General features: G+C 41.4%; 1 protein-coding gene across 3 annotated transcripts in view; it reads right to left on the minus strand.

Moving 5' to 3' along the window:
* kiaa1217 (KIAA1217 ortholog) overlaps positions 1-11,015 on the minus strand; it is a 106,463-nt gene extending 95,448 nt beyond the window's left edge. For all 3 annotated transcript variants that reach the window (XM_061928265.1, XM_061928263.1, XM_061928264.1), the window contains exon 1: positions 10,523-11,015. In XM_061928265.1, coding sequence (XP_061784249.1) covers positions 10,523-10,796 — 274 coding nt within the window. In that variant the 5' untranslated portion in view covers positions 10,797-11,015. The remainder of the gene's footprint in view (positions 1-10,522) is intronic.
* Positions 11,016-12,519: the final 1,504 nt, after the last annotated feature.

A 12,519-nucleotide genomic window follows, 5' to 3' on the forward strand; every position in this document is an offset into this window, starting at 1 on the left:
AATACCCAGCAATATGTTTGGAGGCGAAAAGGTGAGGCCTTTAATCCCAGGAACACCAATGCCTACAGTCAAGCATGGTGGTGGTAGTATTATGCTCTGGGCCTGTTTTTGCTGCCAATGGAACTGCTGCAATTGTCACCGATTCTGTTCATAACTTTTATGGACAGAATTTCTAGGCGCAGTCAAGGCGTTGAGGGGATCTGGTTTGGTGGCTGCAGGATTAGGTCTCTGCTTTTTGCAGATGATGTGGTCCTGATGGCTTCATCTGGCCAGGATCTTCAGCTCTCACTGGATCGGTTCGCAGCTGAGTGTGAAGCGACTGGGATGAGAATCAGCACCTCCAAGTCCGAGTCCATGGTTCTCGCCCGGAAAAGGGTGGAGTGCCATCTCCGGGTTGGGGAGGAGATCTTGCCCCAAGTGGAGGAGTTCAAGTACCTCGGAGTCTTGTTCACGAGTGAGGGAAGAGTGGATCGTGAGATCGACAGGCGGATCGGTGCGGCGTCTTCAGTAATGCGGACGCTGTATCGATCCGTTGTGGTGAAGAAGGAGCTGAACCGGAAGGCAAAGCTCTCAATTTACCGGTCGATCTACGTTCCCATCCTCACCTATGGTCATGAGCTTTGGGTTATGACCGAAAGGACAAGATCACGGGTACAAGCGGCCCAAATGAGTTTCCTCCGCCGGGTGGCGGGGCTCTCCCTTAGAGATAGGGTGAGAAGCTCTGCCATCCGGGAGGAGCTCAAAGTAAAGCCGCTGCTCCTCCACATCGAGAGGAGCCAGATGAGGTGGTTCGGGCATCTGGTCAGGATGCCACCCGAACGCCTCCCTAGGGAGGTGTTTAGGGCACGTCCGACCGGTAGGAGGCCGCGGGGAAGACCCAGGACACGTTGGGAAGACTATGTCTCCCGGCTGGCCTGGGAACGCCTCGGGGTCCCACAGGAAGAGCTGGACGAAGTGGCTGGGGAGAGGGAAGTCTGGGCTTCCCTGCTTAGGCTGCTGCCCCCGCGACCCGACCTCGGATAAGCGGAAGAAGATGGATGGATGGATGGAAAACCCACAGGTCTACATGACGTCTGCTATAAGAGTGAGCATTTTGGAACACCCAACTGCACCCAACTGATGATTTTAGCTTGTCCTGAACAATTTGGAGGTAATCCTCCTTTTTCATTGGCCCATTTACTGACCACAGAACTTTCCTCCAGAAGGTCTTATCTTTGTCCATGTGATGTCAGATGAAACACAAATTGGAGCTGTTTGGCCACAATACCCAGCAATATGTTTGGGGGCGAAAAGGTGAGGCCTTTAATCCCAGGAACACCAATTCCTACAGTCAAGCATGGTGGTGGTAGTATTATGCTCTGGGCCTGTTTTGCTGCCAATGGAACTGCTGCTTGAAATGGGACAATGAAAAAGGAGGATTAGCTCCAAATTCTTCAGGACAAGCTAAAATCATCATCTTGGGCGCAGTTGGGTGTTCCAACAGGACAATGACCCCAAACACACGTCAAAAGTGGTAAAGGAATGGCTAAATCAGGCTAGAATGAAGGTTTTAGAATGGCCTAACTTACAGGTGTGGACAATGCTGAAGAAACAAGTCCATGTCAGAAAAGCAACACATTTAGCTGAACTGCACCAATTTAGTGGTCAAGTGGTCAAGCAGAAGCTTGTGGATGGCTACCAAAAGCGCCTTATTGCAGGTCAACTTGCCAAGGGACATGTTCAAATACATACTTTTGTTCCTAAAAACACATACTTTTGTCCATAAAAACATATACTTTTGTTTTTAAAAACACATACTTTTCTCCTTAAAAGCACATACTTTTGTCCTTAAAAACGCATACTTTTCTCCTTAAAATGACATACTTTTGTCCCTAAAAACACAAACTTTTGACCTTAAAAGCACATACTTTTGACCTTAAAAGCACATATTTTTGTCCCTAAAAACACATACTTTTGTCCATAAAAACATATACTTTTGTTTTTAAAATCACATACTTTTGACCTTAAAAGCACATACTTTTGTCCCTAAAAACACATACTTTTGTTCATAAAAACATATACTTTTGTTTTTAAAAACACATACTTTTCTCCTTAAAAGCACATACTTTTGTCCCTAAAAACACATACTTTTGTCCTTGAAAACACATACTTTTCTCCTTAAAAGCACATACTTTTGTCCTTAAAAACGCCTACTTTTCGTTTTAAAAACACATACTTTTCTCCTTAAAATCACATACTTTTGTCCCTAAAAACACATACTTTTGTCCTTGAAAACACATACTTTTCTCCTTAAAAACACATACTTTTGTCCCTAAAAACACATACTTTTCTCCTTAAAATGACATACTTTTGTCCCTAAAAACACAAACTTTTGACCTTAAAAGCACATACTTTTGACCTTAAAAGCACATATTTTTGTCCCTAAAAACACATACTTTTGTCCATAAAAACATATACTTTTGTTTTTAAAATCACATACTTTTGACCTTAAAAGCACATACTTTTGTCCCTAAAAACACATACTTTTGTTCATAAAAACATATACTTTTGTTTTTAAAAACACATACTTTTCTCCTTAAAAGCACATACTTTTGTCCCTAAAAACACATACTTTTGTCCTTGAAAACACATACTTTTCTCCTTAAAAGCACATACTTTTGTCCTTAAAAACGCCTACTTTTCGTTTTAAAAACACATACTTTTCTCCTTAAAATCACATACTTTTGTCCCTAAAAACACATACTTTTGTCCTTGAAAACACATACTTTTCTCCTTAAAAACACATACTTTTGTCCCTAAAAACACATACTTTTCTCCTTAAAATGACATACTTTTGTCCCTAAAAACACAAACTTTTGACCTTAAAAGCACATACTTTTGACCTTAAAAGCACATATTTTTGTCCCTAAAAACACATACTTTTGTCCATAAAAACATATACTTTTGTTTTTAAAATCACATACTTTTGACCTTAAAAGCACATACTTTTGTCCCTAAAAACACATACTTTTGTTCATAAAAACATATACTTTTGTTTTTAAAAACACATACTTTTCTCCTTAAAAGCACATACTTTTGTCCCTAAAAACACATGCTTTTGTCCTTGAAAACACATACTTTTCTCCTTAAAAACACATACTTTTGTCCCTAAAAACACATACTTTTCTCCTTAAAATGACATACTTTTGTCCCTAAAAACACAAACTTTTGACCTTAAAAGCACATACCTTTGTTCCTAAAAACACATACATTTATCCATAAAAACATATACTTTTGTTTTTATAAACACATACTTTTCTCCTTAAAAGCACATACTTTTGTCCTTAAAAACGCCTACTTTTCGTTTTAAAAACACATACTTTTCTCCTTAAAATCACATACTTTTGTCCCTAAAAACACATACTTTTCTCCTTAAAATCACATACTTTTGTCCTTAAAATCACATACTTTTGTCCCTAAAAACACATACTTTTCTCCTTAAAAACACATACTTTTGTCCCTAAAAACACATACTTTTCTCTTTAAAATGACATACTTTTGTCCCTAAAAACACAAACTTTTGACCTTAAAAGCACATACTTTTGACCTTAAAAGCACATAATTTTGTCCCTAAAAACACATACTTTTGTCCTTAAAAACACATACTTTTGTCCTTAAAATCACATACTTTTGTCCCTAAAAACACATACTTTTCTCCTTAAAAACACATACTTTTGTCCCTAAAAACACATACTTTTCTCCTTAAAATGACATACTTTTGTCCCTAAAAACACAAACTTTTGACCTTAAAAGCACATACTTTTGACCTTAAAAGCACATACTTTTGTCCCTAAAAACACATACTTTTGTCCTTAAAACACATACTTTTGTCCTTAAAATCACATACTTTTGTCCCTAAAAACACATACTTTTCTCCTTACAAACACATACTTTTGTCCCTAAAAACACATACTTTTCTCCTTAAAAGCACATACTTTTGTCCCTAAAAACACATACTTTTCTCCTTAAAATGACATACTTTTGTCCCTAAAAACACAAACTTTTGACCTTAAAAGCACATACTTTTGACCTTAAAAGCACATACTTTTGTCCCTAAAAACACATACTTTTGTCCTTAAAAACACATACTTTTGGCCTTAAAATCACATACTTTTGTCCCTAAAAACACATACTTTTCTCCTTAAAATGACATACTTTTGTCCCTAAAAACACAAACTTTTGACCTTAAAAGCACATACTTTTGACCTTAAAAGCACATACTTTTGTCCCTAAAAACACATACTTTTGTCCTTAAAAACATACTTTTGTCCTTAAAATCACATACTTTTGTCCCTAAAAACACATACTTTTCTCCTTAAAAACACATACTTTTGTCCCTAAAAACACATACTTTTCTCCTTAAAATCACATACTTTTGTCCCTAAAAACACAAACTTTTGACCTTAAAAGCACATACTTTTGTCCCTAAAAACACATACTTTTGTCCATAAAAACATATACTTTTGTTTTTAAAAACACATACTTTTCTCCTTAAAAGCACATACTTTTGTCCTTAAAAACGCCTACTTTTCGTTTTAAAAACACATACTTTTCTCCTTAAAATCACATACTTTTGTCCCTAAAAACACATACTTTTGTCCTTGAAAACACATACTTTTCTCCTTACAAACACATACTTTTGTCCCTAAAAACACATACTTTTCTCCTTAAAATGACATACTTTTGTCCCTAAAAACACAAACTTTTGACCTTAAAAGCACATACTTTTGACCTTAAAAGCACATACTTTTGTCCCTAAAAACACATACTTTTGTCCTTAAACACATACTTTTGTGTATATATATATATATATATATACAGTATATGCCACAATGGCTGCGATGGCGGAAGAAGGCTGCAGCAGAAAAGGGTCCCCAGTCGTCTTGGACTCCATGCCACCGGACCCTGACCCGATTCTGTCAAGGATGGTGTGGTGACTGTCTGTGCACCAGTCTCCCCATGTAAAACAAAGTCAGGCACAGGCATCCTCCATAAAGGGATACACCCCTACCAGGAGGATCGTCATACTCGTTCGAGTGACCGCCGATGATGAAGCAAATATGAACATTGCTGTACGTATACTTTTGACCCTCACATTTTCATAATAAATTCATAAAAGAAGCAAACTTCATGAATGTTTTTAGTGAGCAACAAGTATGTGCTCCAATCACTACATCACAAAAAAATAAGAGTTGTAGAAATGATTGTAAACTCAAGACATGATGTTCTTTACACGTGCACCTTTGACCACCACTGTATGTTCTATTAAAAGTCACCTAGGCAATAATGAATATGGTAATGGTAACTAGCGAGCCCTGGGGCCGTGTCACGCACTCGCTCAAACCTCATTTCACTCTCGGCTTCATCGCCAAAGTCCGACATGTAGCAACGTATTAGCCTATGACTTAGTCATGCTACCTAATTATAACGTGTTGCTGCAGAAGTGCACCCAAACAGAGCTCCACCCCCACACTTGTCTGCAGGGTGTTTGAGTCAGGGAAGCATGGTTGTAGGACGTTAGGTACGCTGACTGCTTCAACAAGCACAACTTCACTCAATCTTACAACACAACATCTTAGCTTCGGCTTACGGTCCACAAAGCAAATCGGCGTATCACCTAATAAAATATCTAATTAATAATGAAATATTATCAGCTGCAATGCTGAAGTTGAACTGAAATCCTGGAATTTTTTTTTAGAATTGCTGAAGTAGAGCACACAATTCCCAATTCCTAATATTTTGAAGTTGCAATGGTTTGAATCAGATGAAAAATGTCCCATTCAGTTCAATGGGACATTTCCCCAAAATTTGGGAATTTTGGGAACATTTTTTAGAAAATTGTGAAAACAATTTAAATGGTCTGAATGAGTTGAGATTGTTGGTGTTGGAATTTTTCAAATCGGTCGAGAAATGTTGAAGTAGTAACATGTTGAATCGAAAAATGGTATTACAAAATTCCTGGAATTTCGGGAATACTTTGTTTTATGTCCTGATTAAGAGGAATGTTTTGATGGTGGAACAGTTGAAATGCGTCGAAAAACGTGGAAGGAGAAGTCGCCAGAAAAAAGGGTGGTAATAGGGCTAAGGAAAACCAGGAATTCTGGAAAATTCTGGAATTTTTTGGGACTTGGAAAAAAGATAGTTTAAATTTCCATGATGAGTGGAATATGTTGAAGGTGGAATGGTTTGAATAGGTTGAAAAATGTGGAAATGGTGGAAGTTTGAAAAATGGCCAATTCATTTTGAATGGGGAAAAATGTCCCAGAAAACCTGGAATTCTGGGAAATCTGGGAATTTTTTTTCAAATTTGTCAAGGGAAAGCCCGCGATTCCCGAACAGAATGAACAGTTTGAAGTTGGAACGGTTTGAATCGTGTGAAAAATGCAGATGGTAGAGCGCGCCAAAATCTGGAGAAGAGGAAGAAGAACTAGATGCTCCAATGCTGAAGTTGAACTGAAATCCTGGAATTTTTTTTAGAATTGTTGAAGTAGAGCACACAATTCCCAAACAGGCGAAATATTTTGAAGTTGGAACAGTTTGAATCAGATGAAAAATGTGGGAGTTGTGGAACTTTGAAGAATGTCCCATTGATTTCAATGGGAATTTTCCCAAAATTTGAGAATTTCGAGAAAATTGTGAAAAAAAACTTGAATGGTCTGAATGAGTTGAAGTGGTTGGTGTTGGAATTTTTCAAATCGGTCGAGAAATGTTAAAGTAGTAACATGTTGAATTGAAAAATGGTATTACGGAATTCCTGGAATTTCGGGAATTTTTTCAGTTCAAAAAACAACTTTGTTTTTTGTCCTGATTAAAAGGAATATTTTGCGGTAGAACAGTTGAAATGCGTTGAAAAATGTGGAAGGAGAAGTCGCCAGAAAAAAGGGTGGTAATAGGGCTTTGGAAAACCAGGAATTCTGGAAAATCCTAGAATTTTTTGGAACTTGGAAAAAAAAGTAGTTTAAATTTCCATGATGAGTGGAATGTGTTGAAGGTGGAATGGTTTGAATAGGTTGAAAAATGTGGAAATGGTGGAAGTTTGAAAAATGGCCAATTCATTTCGAATGGGAAAAATGTCCCGGAAAACCTGGAATTCTGGGAAATCTGGGAATTTTTTTTTCAAATTTGTCAAGGTAAAGCCCGCGATTCCCGAATAGGCTGAACAGTTTGAAGTTGGAACGGTTTGAATCGTGTGAAAAATGCGGAAGGTAGAGCGTGCCAAAATCTGGAGAAGAGGAAGAAGAAATAGATGCTCCAATGCTGAAGTTGAACTGAAATCCTGGAAATTTTTTAGAATTGTTGAAGTAGAGCACACAATTCCCAAACAGGCTGAATATTTTGAAGTTGGAACAGTTTGAATCAGATGAAAAATGTGGGAGTTGTGGAACTTTGAAGAATGTGGGAATTTTCCCAAAATTGGAAAATTTCGGAAAATTGTGAAAAAAAACTTGAATGGTCTGAATGAGTTGAAGTGGTTGGTGTTGGAATTTTTCAAATCGGTCAAGAAATGTTGAAGAAGTAACATGTTGAATTGAAAAATGGTATTATGAAATTCCTGGAATTTCGGGAATTTTTCCAGTTAAAAAAAACAACTTTGTTTTTTGTCCTGATTAAGAGGAAAATTTTGCGGTAGAACAGTTGAAATGCGTTGAAAAATGTGGAAGGAGAAGTCGCCAGAAAAAAGGGTGGTAACAGGGCTATAGAAAACCAGGAATTCAGGAAAATTCTGGAATTTTTTGGAACTTGGAAAAAGGGTAGTTTACATTTCCATGATGAGTGGAATGTGTTGAAGGTGGAATGGTTTGAATAGGTTGAAAAATGTGGAAATGGTGGAAGTTTGAAAAATGGCCAATTCATTTTGAATGGGAAAAATGTCCCGGAAAACCTGGAATTCTGGGAATTTTTTTTCAAATTTGTCAAGTGAAAGCCTGCGATTCCCGAATAGGCTGAACAGTTTGAAGTTGGAACGGTTTGAATCGTGTGAAAAATGCGGAAGGTAGAGCGCGCCAAAATCTGGAGAAGAGGAAGAAGAACTAGATGCTCCAATGCTGAAGTTGAACTGAAATCCTGGAAATTTTTTAGAATTGTTGAAGTAGAGCACACAATTCCCAAACAGGCTGAATATTTTGAAGTTGGAACAGTTTGAATCAGATGAAAAATGTGGGAGTTGTGGAACTTTGAAGAATGTCCCATTGATTTCAATGGGAATTTTCCCAAAATTGGAAAATTTCGGAAAATTGTGAAAACAAACTTAAATGGTCTGAATGAGTTGAAGTGGTTGGTGTTGGAATTTTTCAAATCGGTCGAGAAATGTTGAAGTAGTAACATGTTGAATTGAAAAATGGTATTACGGAATTCCTGGAATTTCGGGAATTTTTCCAGTTCAAAAAACAACTTTGTTTTTTGTCCTTATTAAGAGGAATATTTTGCGGTAGAACAGTTGAAATGCGTTGAAAAATGTGGAAGGAGAAGTCGCCAGAAAAAAGGGTGGTAATAGGGCTATGGAAAATCAGGAATTCTGGAATTTTTTGGAACTTGGAAAAAGGATAGTTTAAATTTCCATGATGAGTGGAATATGTTGAAGGTGGAATGGTTTGAATAGGTTGAAAAATGTAGAAATGGTGGAAGTTTGAAAAATGGCCAATTCATTTTGAATGAGAAAAATGTCCCGGAAAACCTGGAATTCTGGGAAATCTGGGAATTGTTTTTCAAATTTGTCAAGGGAAAGCCCGCGATTCCCGAATAGAATGAACAGTTTGAAGTTGGAACGGTTTGAATCGTGTGAAAAATGCGGACGGTGCGGCGTCTTCAGTAATGCGGACGCTGTATCGATCCGTTGTGGTGAAGAAGGAGCTGAGCCGGAAGGCAAAGCTCTCAATTTACCGGTCGATCTACGTTCCCATCCTCACCTATGGTCATGAGCTTTGGGTAATGACCGAAAGGACAAGATCACGGGTACAAGCGGACGAAATGAGTTTCCTCCGCCGGGTGGCGGGGCTCTCCCTTAGAGATAGGGTGAGAAGCTCTGCCATCCGGGAGGAGCTCAAAGTAAAGCCGCTGCTCCTTCACATGGAGAGGAGCCAGATGAGGTGGTTCGGGCATCTGGTCAGGATGCCACCCGAACACCTCCCTAGGGAGGTGTTTAGGGCACGTCCGAACCGGTAGGAGGCCGCGGGGAAGACCCAGGACACGTTGGGAAGACTATGTCTCCCGGCTGGCCTGGGAACGCCTCGGGGTCCCACAGGAAGAGCTGGACGAAGTGGCTGGGGAGAGGGAAGTCTGGGCTTCCCTGCTTAGGCTGCTGCCCCCGCGACCCGACCTCGGATAAGCGGAAGAAGATGGATGGATGGATGGAAGTCCGGGTCCATGGTTCTCGCCCGGGAAAGGGTGGAATGCCATCTCCGGGTTGGGGGAGGAGACCCTGCCCCATGTGGAGGAGTTCAAGTACCTCGGAGTCTTGTTCACGAGTGGGGGAAGAGTGGATCGTGAGATCGACAGGTGGATCGGTGGGGCGTCTTCAGTAATGCGGACGCTGTATCGGTCCGTTGTGGTGAAAAAGGAGCTGAGCCGGAAGGCAAAGCTCTAAATTTACCGTTCCCATCCTCACTTATGGTCCTGAGCTTTGGGTTATGACCGAAAGGTCATGAGGAAATGAGTCTCCTCGGCGCTCTCCCTTAGAGATAGGGTGAGAAGCTCCGTCATCCGGGAGGAGCTCAAAGTAAAGCCGCTGCTCCTCCACATCGAGAGGAGCCAGATGAGGTGGTTCGGGCATCTGGTCAGGATGCCACCCGAACGCCTCCCTAGGGAGGTGTTTAGGGCATGTCCGAACCGGTAGGAGGCCGCGGGGAAGACCCAGGACACGTTGGGAAGACTATGTCTCCCGGCTGGCCTGGGAACGCCTCGGGGTCCCACAGGAAGAGCTGGACGAAGTGGCTGGGGAGAGGGAAGTCTGGGCTTCCCTGCTTAGGCTGCTGCCCCCGCGACCCGACCTCGGATAAGCGGAAGAAAATGGATGGATGGATGGATACTAGACCAGTGGTTCTCAAACTTTCTTCACCGAGTACCACCTCAGAATACACTTGGCTGTCCAAGTACCACCACTAAAATACAGTAGTGTAGTAGGCCTAAGTAAGTAACTAAGGCTTTATTTAATATTACACACAGTTTGAACAGTAACACCGTGTTGGAATATAGGAAAATAAAACACTTTATCCAATTGATTCTGTGGCGCACCACTAGATGGAGCCCGCATACCACAGTTTGAGAATCATTGTACGAGAGAGATTCATGCCAGCAGTACCTGTAAAAACTGTTTCAGCTGTCAAATAGGCACCGAAAAGGAATAAAGTTTAGTTTTTAAAAATGTATATTTGATGTAACAAAAGAATCATCTTTCACCTGCCAAACGTAAGAAAACCGCATGGACTGACTGACGGTTGACCAGAAGTAGCAGCGACTTTCTGTCAGCTTAGGTCTTTGATCTTACCTTCACTACAATACTTCCCTGCAGGCTCCAGAACCGTGTCCTCCACAGAAGAGTCCACTTTGGTTGTTCCATCAGGTCCTTGTCCTAATCCGGAAGCCTTGTTTTGGTTCTGGCTCTGGGTCAAAAAGGGCCTTTGGGCCAAGTTTCCCTCGCTGCCGGCTCTCATCAGCCTCTCCCCGATGCGCAGCATGCATGAGCGGTTACCTTGCGGGTCCATCCTTGAACTGAAGTTCTTGGATCCAGGTCGACCCAGGCGGGAAGAGGTCTTGGACATCTCCCCTTCTTGCTTGTTTTTTCTTTACTTTCTTCCTGCTATTTTCTCTTGTCTCTGCTCATCTCTTGCGAAAGAAGAAGTTGAAGCACAGTCAGTTTCCAGAACCCGGCCGTCGTCCGCATGCCTCGGTGTCCTCGTATCCCCGCCTTGCCCACTCTTGATTAGCCATTGAAGACTCTCCGGTGCCTGGACCAAACGGTCTTCTCCTGATTCTCTTTCACCGCCTGCTTCCTCTGAGAGCTGGAGCTCCTCTGGGAGAACTCTGTTTCACCCTACAGAGTCTCCCGCTTTCTCTCCCGCTTCTGATCTTTAATCCCCCTCCCGCGCTGAAGTCTCTCTCCCGCGCTCCTTCAGACGGCACGGACAGTGTATGACTCTAAATCCATCCTGACGTCTCGGCATATTCACGACATTGTACAATTGGTTGTACGGCTTCACTTGACTACGTTCCCGGTTGGTGATCTTCCCGACAGCTCTTGCAGAGGGTGCTGTTTACCGCGTGCTCGTTGACCCGTACCCGCATTGTCTCGCCTGCTTACACCACCCTTTATGGATCGAATTGCGCTTGCTGATCACCGAGCGGGTTGGCAGTACTGTGGAGCTCGGGTCACTACATCTCCAGAATTGGCTCCAGAGACGTTACGGCAAATTGAGATCGTATGAGAAGCTAAACTTGGTGTGGTGTTGTTTGACCATGGAAGACGACCCTTGTTTTTGGACTATGGAGTTCTGCCAGACTGCATCATACAAACCCTAAAACCAGTGAAGTTGTCACGTGACAAAGAAGTTGGGAAAGGTGGCAATAAGTACTGATAAAGTTGAGGAATGCTCATCAAACACTTATTTGGAACATCCCACAGGTGTGCAGGCTAATTGGGAACAGGTGGGTGCCATGATTGGGTATAAAAGTAGATTCCATGAAATGCTCAGTCATTCACAAACAAGGATGGGGCGAGGGTCACCACTTAGTCAACAAATGCATGAGCAAATTATTGAACAGTTTAAGAAAAATCTTTCTCAACCAGCTATTGCAAGGAATTCAGGGATTTCACCATCTACGGTCCGTAATATCATCAAAGAGTTCAGAGAATCTGGAGAAATCACTGCACGTAAGCAGCTAAGCCCGTGACCTTCCATCCCTCAGGCTGTACTGCATCAACAAGCGACATCAGTGTGTAAAGGATATCACCACATGGGCTCAGGAACACTTCAGAAAACCACTGTCAGTAACTACAGTTGGTCGCTACATCTGTAAGTGCAAGTTAAAGCTCTACTATGCAAAGCGAAAGCCATTTATCAACAACACCCAGAAACGCCGCCGGCTTCTCTGGGCCCGAGATCATCTAAGATGGACTCATGCAAAGTGGAAAAGTGTTCTGTGGTCTGACGAGTCCACATTTCAAATTGTTTTTTGGAAATATTCGACATTGTGTCATCCGGACCAAAGGGGAAAAGAACCATCCGGATTGTAAAAGGCAGCATGTGTGATGGTATGGGGGTGCATTAGTGCCCAAGGCATGGGTAACTTACACATCTGTGAAGGCACCATTAATGCTGAAAGGTACATACAGGTTTTGGAACAACATATGCTGCCGTCTTTTTCATGGACGCCCCTGCTTATTTCAGCAAGACAATGCCAAGCCACATTCAGCACGTGTTTACAACAGCGTGGCTTCGTAAAAAAAGAGTGCGGGTACTTTCCTGGCCCGCCTGCAGTCCAGAC

The sequence above is a fragment of the Nerophis lumbriciformis genome, linkage group LG33, assembly GCF_033978685.3.
Source record: "Nerophis lumbriciformis linkage group LG33, RoL_Nlum_v2.1, whole genome shotgun sequence".
Taxonomy (NCBI): domain Eukaryota; kingdom Metazoa; phylum Chordata; class Actinopteri; order Syngnathiformes; family Syngnathidae; genus Nerophis; species Nerophis lumbriciformis.